Here is a 15243-nt window from a genome sequence, read left to right as displayed (position 1 = left end):
GTAAAATTTAAGGTCACTTTGTTCTTTCTTCTTTCAAGCATGAAATTGCTATCCCCAATTATTCACTCAGTTCCAGAATTTATTCATCCCAGAGCATATAGTTTATACAAAAACATTGTCATAACATCTTGTCAGCTTTTAAATGGAGGGTCTTCTTATGAATTCTTGAAATGAAGTAACTGAAATTTTCTGAGTAGACATGATTATCAGGACATGATTATCAAGCTTGAGAAAAGAAGGCTTAGAGAAGACCTTATTGCCATATTCCAGTACTTAAAGGGTGACTACCAAGAAGATGGAGACTCCCTTGTTACAAGGAGTCACACAGAGAAGACGATGGGTAATGTGTGCCCTTTACTCCCGGGGAGATCCTGACTGGATATCAGAAAAAGAGTTTTCACCATGAGAACAGTCAGACACTGGAATAATCTCCCCAGGGAAATGGTAGATTTCCCAACACTAAACACTTCTAAGCCTCATCTTGCCAGAATGCTGGGCCATCTCATCTAAACCATGTACCTACCTGGAAATGTTGGACCAGATGGTTCTTGCTATCCTTTCCAACCTGCCATTCTGTGATTCTGTTATTTCTAGTAAATTGATTAATGTCATTTTCCCAAGCCTGAAAAAGCATTCTTATGCTTTGGAAAATCTAAATCCAGATCATTTCTCTGCTTCCTGGGGTGAAATGCCACAGACTGTACTGTGCTTAGATCTTTAGTCATATACAATAGGGGCTTATGTACAGAGACATCCATGGAAATGGATTTAGAAAAAAAAAAACCACAAAAAAACAACTCTACTCTGTATGTTTCTCCCAAGTGGACTGTGATGATTATTTCTCAGTCAGATATTTTCATAATCCAGGCACAGATTCTTACTTCAGAACATACAGGTGCCAGTTGTAATGTTTGAAAACCAAGACAGCCGGCATGAAAAGTAGGTAAGGGAAATCATCAGAAAGTTTGACTTTTTCTTCACAGAAAGTCACTTCAATATTGTGATAACTCAGAAGGCGGCTGAATGGACCTTTATAAAACACACGAACTAAGTCACTTCTAAGTGGAGACAGCTGGGGTCTATTTAATATCCTGTGTAAAATGGTAGAGGTCAGCTTCCTGGAATAACTTAGGAGTTTTATTTCACGAATATCCTCCTGCTGCAGGGACCTGGGGTGGTGGGGAGGGTCTCGAGCTCAAATGTGCCATAAGGAAGAGCTCGGGGGCTGCAGCTCTCGTTCTAGCTCTGCATTTGGTGCGGGATGGTAGGAAGCATCTTGTGGCCTGCAGTATCTCTGCATCCTCAGAAATGTCTGTTGCGTGGGTGCTTATTTAATACAGGCAACTAGTCCCATTTTTTTCTTCTAATCCTAGAGTCTTAAGATTTGGACATTGGGATACCAATTGAAAATCATCCAGAAGTGACACTTCGGACAATGAGTGATTCTCAAATGTTCTGATGATGCTAAACACCTAGGTTATTTTGTAATTTGGGACCTTGGTTCCTAAGTCACTTATCTTGGCAGTTTTATGATGTCTTTTTTCCCCCTTGCAATGAATGCGGTCGTATCTTTACTATCTCAGATTGTACATTTCCTTAATGTGTTCCCTCTATCTATGCAGTTTAATTGCTCTTGACTTCTTGAGTTTGGAATCCTATTTTATTTTCTGACTTCCGCTCTTCCATTGTGTATTGGCCATGTGGATTAAAAAAAATATACTTGTCTTTGTAGGCCAGTGCCACTGGTAGATGTTCCCACACAGACACACAGAAGTTAGCCATTGTACCAACTGATACAATTATTAGTCCAGTGACACCTTAATTAAAAGCCTGTGGTGTGATAAGCATAAAAATGTATATAGAAATTGTACATAAATGATTCTGTGAGCCCTGTATGGTGTGTGGTGTTGCTTGTTCAGTCAACTGTACAAAGGCCCAAGACCATCAGCTGAGGTGTAAGTTGCTGTGCTGTTCCTCCAAACAGAGGTAAATAGGATGATCGTAAAGTTTGAGAATGGATTAGGGAAAACAGTGAAGAGCAGCTCCTTCAGCCCTCCATGTCTCTTGACTTATTAATGAAATAAAAATAATTACATGAATAAAACCATTTTTATATGGCTTAGAAAGGGTTAGAACAAGTTCCCATCTCAGCCAGTATTTTTCTGCAGTGAGACAGAGCAGATAGCTTAGGGAATAATGTAAGAGCAGGACAGGCCTGAAGTGATAATTCCTGGCAAATTAAGGCTCAACAGTTTTGAGATGGACTCGCTCTATGATCTTAAGTAACCTGAGTCCGCTGCCTTGGAAGTCCATGCAGCATTTGCAAGCAGATGTGAGCCAGCCCTCCTTCATCCCCAGGCAGTTGCCTGCTCACTCTGCTGGTACTTTGAGCCAGCTGGAAGTGGCAGAGCCGTGTGAGTCTGCAGAGCCTCAGCCATTCTGCTCTGCTGTCCTCAGACCTTCCTCAGCTCAGACTGAGCTGACACTGCCTGCCTGGATGCTGCAGAGCACCCTCTCCTTTGCTTCCAGAGGTAGATGTACTTTGTTTTCATTTGCCTCGTTGTCAAAATGTTTTAGCACTCCAGGAAACAGAACTTGTTTTGCAAGATTTATTATAGTTTGCTCATTTATTTCAGAAATGTGAAAAACTTTGTTGCAGAACAACCAAAATACAGTTTTGTCAGGAATTTACTTCTGATATACACTATAATTTACAAAATGCTGAATTTATTTCACAATTGTGCATGGAATAAAACGTAAACCCTCATCTCATACTGATGAAAGACACCCCAAAAGAAATAGTTGCCTTTGCCCCGAAGTGATAAAACAGTCAAATAAAATTTATTGCCAGCTCAAAATGCTACTAACACCTCATTTTCATTGCCAAACTCTGCAAATAATCTTAAATTTGTTTTCTTTTACATACGTGTGCAAGAGCTTAAAGGAAATGCTTAAAGAGCTGTACAGCCTGTAGAATATTTCACTGCACGTGCATTAATCTTTAAATGGCTGGCACTGGCCCACAGTGCCATGTAGCTTGGCTGGAAAAGGAGGAAATCTGTGTTAGACATCTACCTAAAGAGCAAGAGAACAAAAGCACCTGAGAATCTCACAGAAATAGACATTTTTTGTTTTCTTTGCATGTGCTGTAATTTAATTTAAAATTAATAAATAAATAAAAGACAGCTTAGTTGAAAAAATGATGGGACAGCCAAGGAGCTTGTGTGGCTGCATGTGAATGACTCTGAATGGGAAAAAGAGCAGCCATGAAGTCCATATTTTAAAAAACTTGTAAGATGGAAGGTCATAAATTCTGATGAAACATGTAAGGAATTTGCATTCTAATGGAAACAGGGATCTCTTTTTATGTATCAAGTGTTTAAGAGCAAGTGCCCCCTGGCTAAATTTATTAAGCCAGAAAAATCTTGTAAATTTCTATTAAAGATTTATTAGTCCCATTTGTTTCTGTTCTGTACAACATGAATACTAAACTCAATCCTGCAAGTTTGTCACAGGTGAAACTCCTTTTCACATTAAAGGAAATTCTGGACCTGAACCAAAGCCAGTTAAATACATATACTCTACTGAAGTGAGTTAAATTCAAGTATCTCTTCAAATTAGTCATCTAGGTGTCTTCCATAGCAAGCAGGGAGAGTCAGACAGGAACTTTCCCCCAGAGTGATTCAACTAACCTGCTTCTTTCCCTTGAATATGTGGAGGCCAACATGACCCATTCAGACCAACCACCAACCCCCTGGGCAGCTCTTCCACAGTAGCTGAGAGAACTGGAAGCTCCATGAGCTCTGCTAGGCTGTTGAGCAGATGGATGGCCTTTGAACCGTCTGATGTTGACTAGTCAGAGACAACTACGTTCAACAGAGTTGTCAGTTTTCTTGCAAGCCTTAAATATGCCTTCTCTATATGCTGAATTTTATGTGTTACCTTAGCTTTGTATTCCCTTAGTTATGATGCTTTGGTTTTTGAATAAATATTGCCTCACTGTTTACTTTGCCATCTGAAGTTCTATATTACTCTGTCACTCAGTTTTTCTTTTAGAATGCAGCTTATAAAGAGTAATGCAATGTTTAGGTGCATAAATCTAGCTGTCCCTCAAAACCTGGCCAGATCTTGATTGTTCTTCTTACCCACGTGAGCAATTGCCTTTGTCTTTTGATTTTTGGAAATCACCTGAGTGCTGTTTGCTTTTGGGCAGATGGGATTTGATTCATAGCAAGTTGAGCAATAGCAACAGGACACAGTACAGTGCCTCTGGGAGACTGTTTGAGTTCACTATGCTCCTATCCAGGTTTTGCTGAATCTGAATGGAGGAATTTCCTTTGTCTGAAGTTAATGGTGCCCCTGGCATCAAGACACACAGACTTCTTGGGAATACATCTGACATCAGAGCCTTATCAAAAGTCATTCATGCAGCAAGTGTAGCCAAAAAGGTCTGTGAACTGCATCTCTATTTTGATGCCTTTTAACCTCAGTCAGGACAAGCGTGTATGGAAATGAATGAAAGGCACCTTTTGGATTTTCACTTGGTCTATTGCTGAATGTGGCAACTGTTCACCACCACATTGGAAGTGGGTGGATATGTCTGGTCCGTTTTTGGAACATTTTGAGCAGTGCTAGTGAATTCATAAACAGATTGTTTTAACAGATTTAGGCATTTTTAAGAGATGTTTTAATGTGTTTTAAAATTTAAATCTGGTCTCAAATTGCTGTTTCCATTTGCAAAACAGCAAGAACTGTTCATATCCATTGCTGTTTTCTAGTCTCCCAGGTAAAGACTGGGAAAGCAATGGTTCATAGTTTTGTTTATTTCAGAATTTAAGGGGAAAAAAATACTGTGATTAACTCTTTGGAGTAAATTATTAACATCTTTTTCAGAGATATATGGCCATAATTAAGGATTAACAAGTCCTAAAGTGAATTAAAAAGCTAGAAAAGAGGAAGTGTGGTAGAGACAAGAACACTGAAGTACAAAAGGGGAGCTCACATGCAGGGCCCCAAGTCCTAGGCTTCTCACTGCACGGGTAAGAGAAGCCAGACCAGGAACCACAAGCACCAGCTATGATAGTAGGTACGGGTTTGAATGTCATACTGAGATTTACATTGCTCTGTGCAGGTAATGACTGGCTGAGTACAAGGAAGAGAAAAATTACCTTTTTTGGCCTTTTGTCTTTGTTTCCATGTGCACAGACAATCAGTTTTCTTTTCTTTTTCTTTTTTTTTCCTTCTCTGCTTTAGTTTCTGAAAGGTAGTAGGCATATAAGGGAGATGAAGCTTTAGATGATGGATGCTTCCCTAGGAAGTCACTAAGGTTATTTTTGCATGCTGGAAGTTAAGCAGTGTTAAAGAGCGTTAGTCCTTTGGTAGTTCAGGGCTAGTGGATCATGCAAGATCAAGCCCTATGACAGGTTTTTTCTGCACACTACTACCCTAACTCCAAAATTGCATTTCTGTACTGACAGATCTAAAAACATTTCATAAAATACCACTCAAAGCTTGTGTTATGTCAACTGACCGTGCTGTCATAGCAATAAACAAACACACTCTGTAAGAAGTTGGCACCTGATTTCCCAGACTGGTTCTTGTTTCATTCTCTTAGCAAGGATTTTCTTTGCTATGATGTCATCTAGAGAGCCAGGAATGTTGTATTTAAGAAATGATACATAATAATAAACCCAAATTTAAACAAATGGGCACAACAGTGAATCATGCAATGCGTGCTCTGTTTTACGTATACTAATTGGTTTATGTTTAATACATCAGTATATAGCCTGTTATATTAAAAAGCCTACAGATTTCCTTAATAATTTCTTGAATACAGTAGAACAACACACCTCAAAGGACTGTAAATAATTAATTAATATTCAAATTATCAGCTGTCTTTACTAATATACACACTATTTATTTACTTTGTGCATACCAGTATTTTCACTTCAGCAAATTTAGCCTTTTTTTTTCTTTAGGATTTTTTCCCTTCTGCTTTCCTGGTCTTTTGCAGTGGAGTTCAAGGTATTGTTGAACACTGGAAGTTTTCCCTCTCAAAAAGTCAGCTCTTGATCCATCTTTGAGAAGTACAGACCATTTGGTCCCATCTCTACCCGTGACACATTGTAGGAATGTATTTTCTTACAAGGCTTTAATGTGTCAGTGTTTCACAAATCACTCCAATAGTACTTTTTCTGAGAGTCTTAATCAAAACTGTTGTTAGTGCCAGTAAAAGAACCACAGCAAGACATTTTACACCTAGTGTTCTCCCTTCCTTATCACCATCACCACACCAGCTTTGGGTTCCTTTCAGCTGCTGCCAGTACTGGCCTTTCTTCCTAGGAAGTGGTAGCAACTTTGGCAGGGTTCAGGTGTATTTGCACCATTTAGCAAGCCCCTTTACCTCACTTATTCAATGGCTGAGCACTAGATTTGCCTTTAAGACCTACTATCAGTCAGGCTGTTAATTGCTTGTATTCTGAGGGTTTAGCATACTCTGGGAGGTTAACTGAACCTGAGTTTTGCATACAGCCACCAGTCCCTGGTAGAATTGTTGCTGTAGAGTAACCTGGAGGCCATTCAGGAACAGCATTTCCTGAATTGATAATAAGCATCAAAACAATTAGACCTCTTCTGTCATCTTCTACAGTACCTACTTCTTGTTTTTTAGATTTCCCCACAAATCTCTAAAAAACAAGAGTTTGGAATCAAATTTGTGTTGGAATTACTTAACACTTAAAAAATGCTGAATATGAGCTGCTACAGAGTGTCAAACAGGACATTTTATTTTTTGGTGTTAATAATTTTATCTGGAGTGGAGGATTACTTTTCCTTTGTTATTTTTTTACATGTTGGCATCACCAGTTAGTCTCAAGTGTAGATAGATTAGCTAATTAAATTATTGAAGAATGAATTGTAATTTATACTGTTGTAAAATCTTCCAGAGATGAGTTGTTGGTTTTATTTAAATTTAGGAAAGCAGTTACCAGCTTTGATTTAGATCTCATAGGTTTCGCACAAGCATGATTTAAAAATGTAAACTGAAATGTGGAGTCTGTAGCAATCAGTTTGACTGTGAGCTGCACATGAATAAAGACAGGATTTTGTTGTATGCCATCTTGCACCAGGTACAGCCGGGAGCCCAGGATAACTTCTGTGCTCCTCTCATTCTAACTAAACAAAATCAATATTCAGACAAAAAAATTATTTACACGTTTAGCAATTTAGGGAGTGTAAAAAGGAATGCAGCTTTCCCTGAGTAAAGTATTTTACAGAAGATCTAAAACACTTAATAACAGATGCACATGCACTGCCAATGAATCGGAACATCTCCAATTTGTACTCTGAACTGGAAGCTTATGGAAACTTACTGGAAGCTCTCAGTGCTGTGTAAGAGCAGTGTACGTGACTCTGAAAGGCAGTGTACATTTGCTTGCTCAAGCATCACATGAGAGCACTATGAATAGGTCAGACAGCTATTGCTGATCCTAAACAATCTGTCAGCGACTGTCTTTGCAACAGACCATGTTATTTTTCTGATTTGGGGGTGACTTGGCCTGTCCCTGATGGAGAGAATCTGACAGTAGGGTTGGTACGGCGGTACACAGGACTCCGTGTAGGCTTTGGCAGGCTGGAATTTTCCCTCTGTAGTGGCAGTTGCTCAGTATGTGGCCACTTTGGATTTAAAATCAGTTGCAATGAGATGAAGCTGTTAATCAAACAGTGAGGAGTGAAGTATTGCAAGAACTGGGGTACTGTAGGACAAGTCCTGAAAGTGAAGTTCTGCAAGGCAGGGTATTGTTTTAATTCCTGAGCCTTACTGGATCCCTTTCTGGTCCTTGCCTAGTAAAAATAATCTCCCTTCACAAAGGTGAAAAAGAAATGGCAATGTGAGGACTAAAAAAGACAGCATGCAGCTATAAACAAAGAGAGGAGCAGAGAACGTCTTTGTCAGGCGTCTTTTTCCTTGAAGCAAAACTCTTTAACAACAGCAACTTTTAGTGACTCGGGTGGCACGGTGAGTAAATATACTCAGCCTTTGCATCTTTTGGGCACGAATCTTGGCTTCTGTTGAAAATGAAAATTAGTTTTGGTGGAGCAGACATTTGTCTGCATCACAGAACCATGCAGTCTGGCACCAGGGCTGGTCGTTGCTCGCGTGGGGCCCAGCGCAGGAGAGCAGGGGCGCTGCAGGTCAGGGCTGCAGTCGGTGCTGAGCGTTGAAAGCTTGCCCAGTCAGCCCACACTATCGGACTTTAGCCAGTGCTATTTACTTCGCTTTCAAGAGCATCTATTTCTCCCTGACACTTTCTCTGTCTCTCTTCCGCACACACACTTAAAGAACAAAAACATCTTTTATACAGCTAAGCATTTTAAATAATTTGTCCAAGTCAGAAAGGGAGAGAGACTGGAAAAAATTACAGCACAAAGCTCAGCTTGCAGATGAACGATTGCCTTGTCATCCTAGTATCCCCCCTCCTTCCCTTAAACCTCACTGGTGAGTGGGCTATAAGCAAGAATATTGTCTGGGCTCTGCTGGAGGAGGTCTCCAGGATAGGACTTTCTGCTGCCCTGCTTTCATCATGCAGTTGCTTGTTCGTGGTAGCTCTTTCTTCTCTGTCACAGCAGATAATGAATGAGTGCCTGCAGAGTTGAAAACATCTATCTGCCTAACATCTGCCTGTCCTAGATAAATTAATTTATTATATCTGATGTTATGTCCTTCCCTTTTCTGCTGTTTGCTTGAAAGAAGTTTCTTCTGAAGACAAGAAGAGATCCCACTGCTCTTTCCTGGAAGGGTGGCAAAGCAGGAAAAACATTCACAAAATCCAAAAACCCAGTAGAAATGTAAAGAATAAGGGTTTGAGACATGAAGTTGCCATGAGCAGTATAGAGGTGCCCAAGCTTATTTTAATTAATCGAGTTTGACCCTAGTCATCTGAGTGCTGCTGGATGGAGCTCAGGGTGGGCTGGTTTACCACGCTGCAGCAGTGCTCTGCTGGAACACTGCAGGTTTTCTGTACCCGGGTGGGTCCGTAGAGCATGGTCTAAGTGTTGCTGCATTATCTTGCAGTCTGCCTTGGAGGAATATCCTAAAGACTGGTGCACATTGGTGCTGCTGCAGCTGCAGCTGGCGTGACAAGCACATTGGGAAGCTCCTGAAGACCCCATATGCTTTTGAAAATGGAGCTTAGTTCTTGCTTTACTGCCTGGTTTTACAAAGGTCATCTCAGAAAAAATGCACTTAAAATATGAAATACTTTTAATTTAGTGGCCCGTTGATCTGCATATACTCTTTTTTTAATCTGAAGTACTTTACTAAAGCTCCTTAGAGAGAAAAATCTACTTCTAAAATACCAGCTTTCAGAGGCATGGAGGAGTAGGTGATTGCTGATTCAGACAAGACAAAGGAGCATGTCCTGAACAAAGGGAAAGAGCTCTGTTACAGGTTTCAGAGTGTGAAGCTCTATTTCCTGTTTTGCTGCATGGGACATGGTTCTCCTAACGCACATGTTCCACTCCACTTGCCCAACTATTGTCTTCTTCATTTGAAATATGACCCCTTTGTGACAATACATTGGGTGTATGTGATTCCAAGGAGAAACTGGATTCTGTTAGCAGAGTCTTTTTCCTCTTCAAAAGCGAAAAAGGAGAAGGTAGCTGATATTAAAAGTATGAGGAAAACTGCTGTTTTGAAGAAGTACATAGTTAGACAAGCTGGGGTGAATGAAGTGCTTGCTGCTGCATGGCCTCCAGAGAACCAGAAGAGTCTAAGGCTGCTGCTGGAATTTGAACTTGAAGTCTACCTGGTTGTCATTCTTTTGATTCTTTTAGGTATGGGAGGCTGAAATTTGCTGTGCCCTTGAAAATCAGCCACTCAAAGGATTAACCTGAACCAAAAGCAGTGAAAACAGAAGCCATTCAGGCTCCCCCCACATATTTGTCAATAATCCTCAATCGTGACCTGTAATAGTCTTGTATCCCAGTCCTGTGGTGTTTGTGTAAACAGTGTCAATGATATGAAAGTTCTGTGCTGGTTTTCATATCATGTGGATAAATAAGTTTTGAGACAACCAAATACTTTCCATCTGTGTCTTGGTCGAGACATATGAAACCTTAAAACTGCAGCATGTTACTGTGTCACTGCTTACCACACCACAGTGTTCTTCAGCATTTCTCCTACCAATAAATCAGTGGCCCCCGTTCTCTTTGTCACGCATAAACTAGGAAATAACTCTTCCTAAGAAGAGACTGTTCCTAAGAAAACTAAAGTAAATCCAAATTGTTGAAGAACTTTAGAGGGCAAGGACTGTATTGTTCAGTGCTGTGAGTAACCAGCAAAGTAAAGAGATACACGTTCGTGTTGGATTAGTCCTGCTGCAGTAGGCCTTTGGATGCATTGGCAGCAAGTACCTAATTCTTCGGTCTTCCATTTGACTATGATCTAGCTAATTTTCCAGATATATTTACTCATGTGTTTGACAATAGCCAAGAGAATCGGTGTCCTACAGTTTTTTAGGTCTTACAGTCAGATCTGGTTTTTGGTATTTTTTGCAGGTGCCTTGGGCTGATGGGTTTGATTTCCATCACTGTTATCTCAGTTTGGTCTAGAAAAAAATGTTTCTTCCACTTCAAAGTGGGTGACTTTATAGCAAATCTGAAAGCATCTTAGAAATAAGCCCAGTAACATTTAAGGGCTTTCTAGAAAGAGTTACCAAATTAGTACCAGTCAGTAGATGTAATAGTTTTCAAAGCAATTAGCATAACTGTGTGTTTTCTTATAAAGGCATTAAGCATTCAGATTGCGTATTGTAAAATTAAGATGAACTGAGGTTGCATTTGTCAGATAATATGTTTTAAGAAGCTATCAAGCATTCAAGGTGCATCATCTAGCTTTCTGCATTCAAAAAAAAGCCCTAAAGTTTTTTTGTAGGGAGACAGTTATTCTGCAAGGTTATAGTAAGATCTGCTAAGCGCTAGGCACGTAAAATAAAATAGAGACGTAGATTTGTAGCTGATAAGCTTTTCTTAGTTTAATACAACTAACTTGAAAAAATGTCTGCATTAAAACACAGGTACAGTGTCTGTTCAACAGTGCTCCAAGTTCAGATTGACACGTCAGGCTGTGTATGACTCCCAGCCAAACATCTTGTTAAATACTTGCAGGATTTCCCATAGCGGATCTTACTTTAATCAAATAATTCAAACGTTTCATCTGTAAGTACAATAGAAGGGCAGGGCTTGTGTTTACAAAGTAGTCAGTATGGAAATCCTGTATTAATTGAGGTACATTTACTTCACTTAGGACAGTGTCCATGAAGTAACTCCTTAAATAAAAGGCCTTTTGCTGTTGCCTCTTCCGGAGAGGCAATCACATGCAGAACTAACCCATCACGTACAGCAGATCACGAGGAAATGGTTTGAGAGATGTGTGCTGTAGACAGCAGAGATGTTCCTAGCTAAAGAAGACAAGTTTATGGATGCTTTTCTCACAGTGGATGTAAAATAATACAATTTATAAAAAGTAGTTTTATCCATATGTAAACTACTAAATAAAGAGGCAGTGTCTTTCTCAATCTGTTTCCAGGATAATTAGTACAGGCAATGCCAGATGTTGGGGGTTTTTTGTAATATTGTGGATTCATATGAGCTGTGCTCTAGATTATTATCTTTCTAAGGCAGCAGCTATGCTTTCTGTGAAAAAACACAATGTGCTTCCACCCAGCCTGGTGCAGGATCTGGAGTTTTTATTATTAAAAGTCAAACATTTAGTTTCACATAAAGGGTGTATAAAAAGATAATATTATTACTTAGTGATAATATTATTAGTAATAGGTGACTAGAATTGCACCCTTCTGAGTTCTTTATTTTGCTGTGCCCAAAAATGCCAGAATCAAAATGAGCCACATGCAGAAGAATTAAACAGAGAATCAGCATTTCCCTCCACAATAAGTTAGAAATTACATGTTGCTTCTCTACTCTATTCTTTATTTTTCTTGAATTACAGTTCTGCTATTGTTGAAAAGGTAATTTTGCCAGTGTATTAAATACCTGGCAAAAAAAGGTGGTTTAGGACATTTTTAGGTGAATGTAGGTCAACACAAAGGAATCATACAGTTGGAAATATTTTCCAGTGTTTATGTTCAGATGTTCAGACCTGTCTGGCTCCTCTCTATTTGCATGTGTTGGGGTTATAGGCAGTCCAGCTACATTCCATGCTGAGTTACATAAATATATTGCAGATTATTAACCTCCAGCCAAATACCAGCAAATTTCACTTTCCAGGAAACTTTGTGACTTTTCACAAAACTGATTTATTGTGAACAGGACATGTATCTTCTGTGTACACTCCATTAAGGGAATTATAAAAACAGCAGTATTTGTCTTTTTGAGAAATGTGCCAAGACATTTGCTGTTACAGTAATTATATTACCATAATACATTAATTAGTATTTGTTAATATTATTGTTGCAGATCAAGTACAGATCAGTCTTCTCGTAGAGTTAGGGTGACAGTCTCTCCATGTTCTTTAACTCCAGTTATCAACTGTTACTCGCTGAAAAGCTTCTTTAAGCTAGAAAGAATGTGCTTTCCTCTATTTTCAAAGCATGGTGGCTAGTAAACAATTTTTAAGGGTCTGACCAAACATCATTTAGGAAATGCTTTTAAAGTGGGACCACAGCCTTAACATGTTAAATCAATATAATCTCAAGTGAAGCATACTGCTGTCATAAACCTGGATTATGGTCTTCATGGATAGTTGTGCTAATTCTTGTCTTCCCTTCTCTTGAGAAATATTTTGAGATTTAAGGTGAGACGTAAAAACTCAGAACAAAGCGTTTTCCTAGTCTGTCTGTGAGATGTCCTGTTTGAAAAGCAGTCACCCCCAAGGCTTTGTGTGGGATCTGATGTCTGCAGATCCTGCATATACAGTCTTTAGTCCTAGGACAAAGAACAAGAATATTACTTGATATTATTATCAGAAATTTTGCACAAAGTAAGGAAGCAGTTTTTCCAAGTAAGAAGGTGAAAGATACATGTAATAAAATAATGCAACTGCTAGGATGTTGACCAAAGTAAGCAGTAGTATCAACAATCCCTTGGCTTGTTACCCATTATGGGTTCTTCAGTTTAACTGTATAGACTTTTTTCTCAGTAACTGTATTCATACATTTTTAAAATCTATAACTAACAATTGATTTTCTGTCTTGCTTCAGAGAGGAAGGCAATTTGTCTGTATAATTTCAGCCTAAATTAATAAACACATTAGTAAAGTATGAGAGGGGGGAACAAGCATCTTCCCATCTGTAAGATGGTTTCCTATTGTGATTTTGTAGAAGTGGGACTTGAGGAGGGATGGGGAGAGTCACTGGTATGAGTACAGGTGTAAAGCACAGAAGGATGGGCAGACATTTGTGAAAAAGACAAAGCAGAGGTTAAAGCTGGTAGAGTAGATTCATTGGAAGAGATGAGAGAGATCCTTATGAAGAAGAGAAAACAACAGAAAATAGAGTAATCAGATAGGAATGCGATATTATTAAGAGATTTGCAAATTAGTTTGAATTTGATGTTGTGCAACAAGGTGAAATTATAAAGAAATTTCAGTAAAAGTATAGCAGAAAGTGATGAGAGAAGAAAGCTTTTTTAATAGTGGCATCTTGTGCACAAAGCTTTTTTCCAGACTATATCCTGACTCTGATGGTATTTCTTGCATCCAGGAACTTGCAAGAGTAATCAGCAAAAAATTCTGTGTCTGCCAAAGAAGATTTAATTATAAAGCTGTGTAATGGTGAGCACAGGAGTTATGTGGGAAGACACTGAATATGTATGCAAATGCTCTGTATATTTTTTCTCAAAAATGTTTCTTGCATTTATTTTTTTTAGTTACTGTAAGTGCTGCAGCATATGAATAAATATCAAGTAATTTTCTGTATTAATTAATTAATTAATTAATAGTTCCTCTATCCAAAAAATACTCTCTTTTAATGTAATTATTTTACTGTGAACAGCTGATGAATTCTTAACACTTCATCCTATTTCAGAATCCACACATGAAAGAGAGATATTATTGATGTATCACTAGTTAATCCGATTAATCAAGAGCTCAAATATTGCTCTGCCTTTGAAAGGCTCTTTTTTCCATTCTGTATACTGTAAGAAATTTAAATAGACATGTATGAACTGCAAGGTATATATGTCTGTACTGGTTCCTGTATACTTACCTCATCTTTTCTTTTCCTCCTCTCAGATTGTTTGATGTGTGCACCGTGTCACGAACAGACAGAGAGACCAAGTTAACATTAGTGTTTGAACACGTGGATCAAGACTTGACTACTTACTTGGATAAAGTTCCAGAGCCTGGAGTGCCTACTGAAACTATAAAGGTATTCAAGAAGAAAGATTTTGCATATTATTTCAGAAAATATTAGCTAGGAAGGGCAAAGAGATGAATCACAAAGACAAACTGCATTTTGATTCCATAGGATTTTGTTATATTGAAATTGAGTCATGCCCAGCTTGAGGCATGAATTGCAGCACTAAGATCTGTATTCACCAGGAGGTGTAATCTTAATCTTTCTGGGGAAATGTTACACTTGTTTGGGATTTTTTCCTCTCTTAGATTTATAAATCCCCTGAATCTCTACTCTTTTACCAAACAGAGCATTCCAAATAATTAAGAATGACCTTTGCTTGCACTGGTAAGCAAGTGATTCCATTATTATTTAGTCCAAGACTGCTTGAACCTTTCCTCAGTGTCTGGTAGAGTGCTGGATACTGTTAGAATGGGTAAAATAAATCTTGTGTTACTATCCCCTTCCCTTTGCCTTTTGTTTCCCCAAGAGACTCCTTTCATTCCGTTTCTCTCTTGCCAGAAAGGTTTCTATACATTCCAAGAGCAGGAAACATTCACCGTGGGCCTGTGGTGAGCTCTGCAGAGGATGGGCTCAAGGAAAGGGGTAGCCATAGCCATGACCAGTTGTTGTAGAAGCTGGGAGGGCTCTCAGTATCTGGAAGGATGATCATGAAGTTTTCCCATTGTGTTATCTCATCTTCTGCATCTGGAAGGGGGGATTTCTTCCCAGGGTAGGACAACCTTCCAGTACTGGTATATGTATGCCAACTTCTCTAATCTCCTGGGAATTTTAGAGCAAAGTGCTACATTGAGGATAATAGCTTGAAATGTTTGACAAAATGTGTACACCTGGGAAGAGAAGCACATAGGCTGATGTTCCTACATTTTTA

At 39.0% G+C, this 15243-nt stretch overlaps 1 protein-coding gene across 5 annotated transcripts in view; it reads left to right on the top strand.

Moving 5' to 3' along the window:
- Positions 1-15243, top strand: part of CDK6 (cyclin dependent kinase 6) — a 136443-nt gene that overhangs the window by 16694 nt on the left and 104506 nt on the right. For all 5 annotated transcript variants that reach the window (XM_051610366.1, XM_051610367.1, XM_051610363.1 and 2 more), the window contains exon 3: positions 14249-14384. In XM_051610366.1, coding sequence (XP_051466326.1) covers positions 14249-14384 — 136 coding nt within the window. The remainder of the gene's footprint in view (positions 1-14248; positions 14385-15243) is intronic.

The sequence above is a fragment of the Apus apus genome, chromosome 2, assembly GCF_020740795.1.
Source record: "Apus apus isolate bApuApu2 chromosome 2, bApuApu2.pri.cur, whole genome shotgun sequence".
Classification (NCBI taxonomy): domain Eukaryota; kingdom Metazoa; phylum Chordata; class Aves; order Apodiformes; family Apodidae; genus Apus; species Apus apus.
Note: the sequence above shows the minus strand (reverse complement) of the source record. Positions and strands in the feature narration are given on the sequence as shown.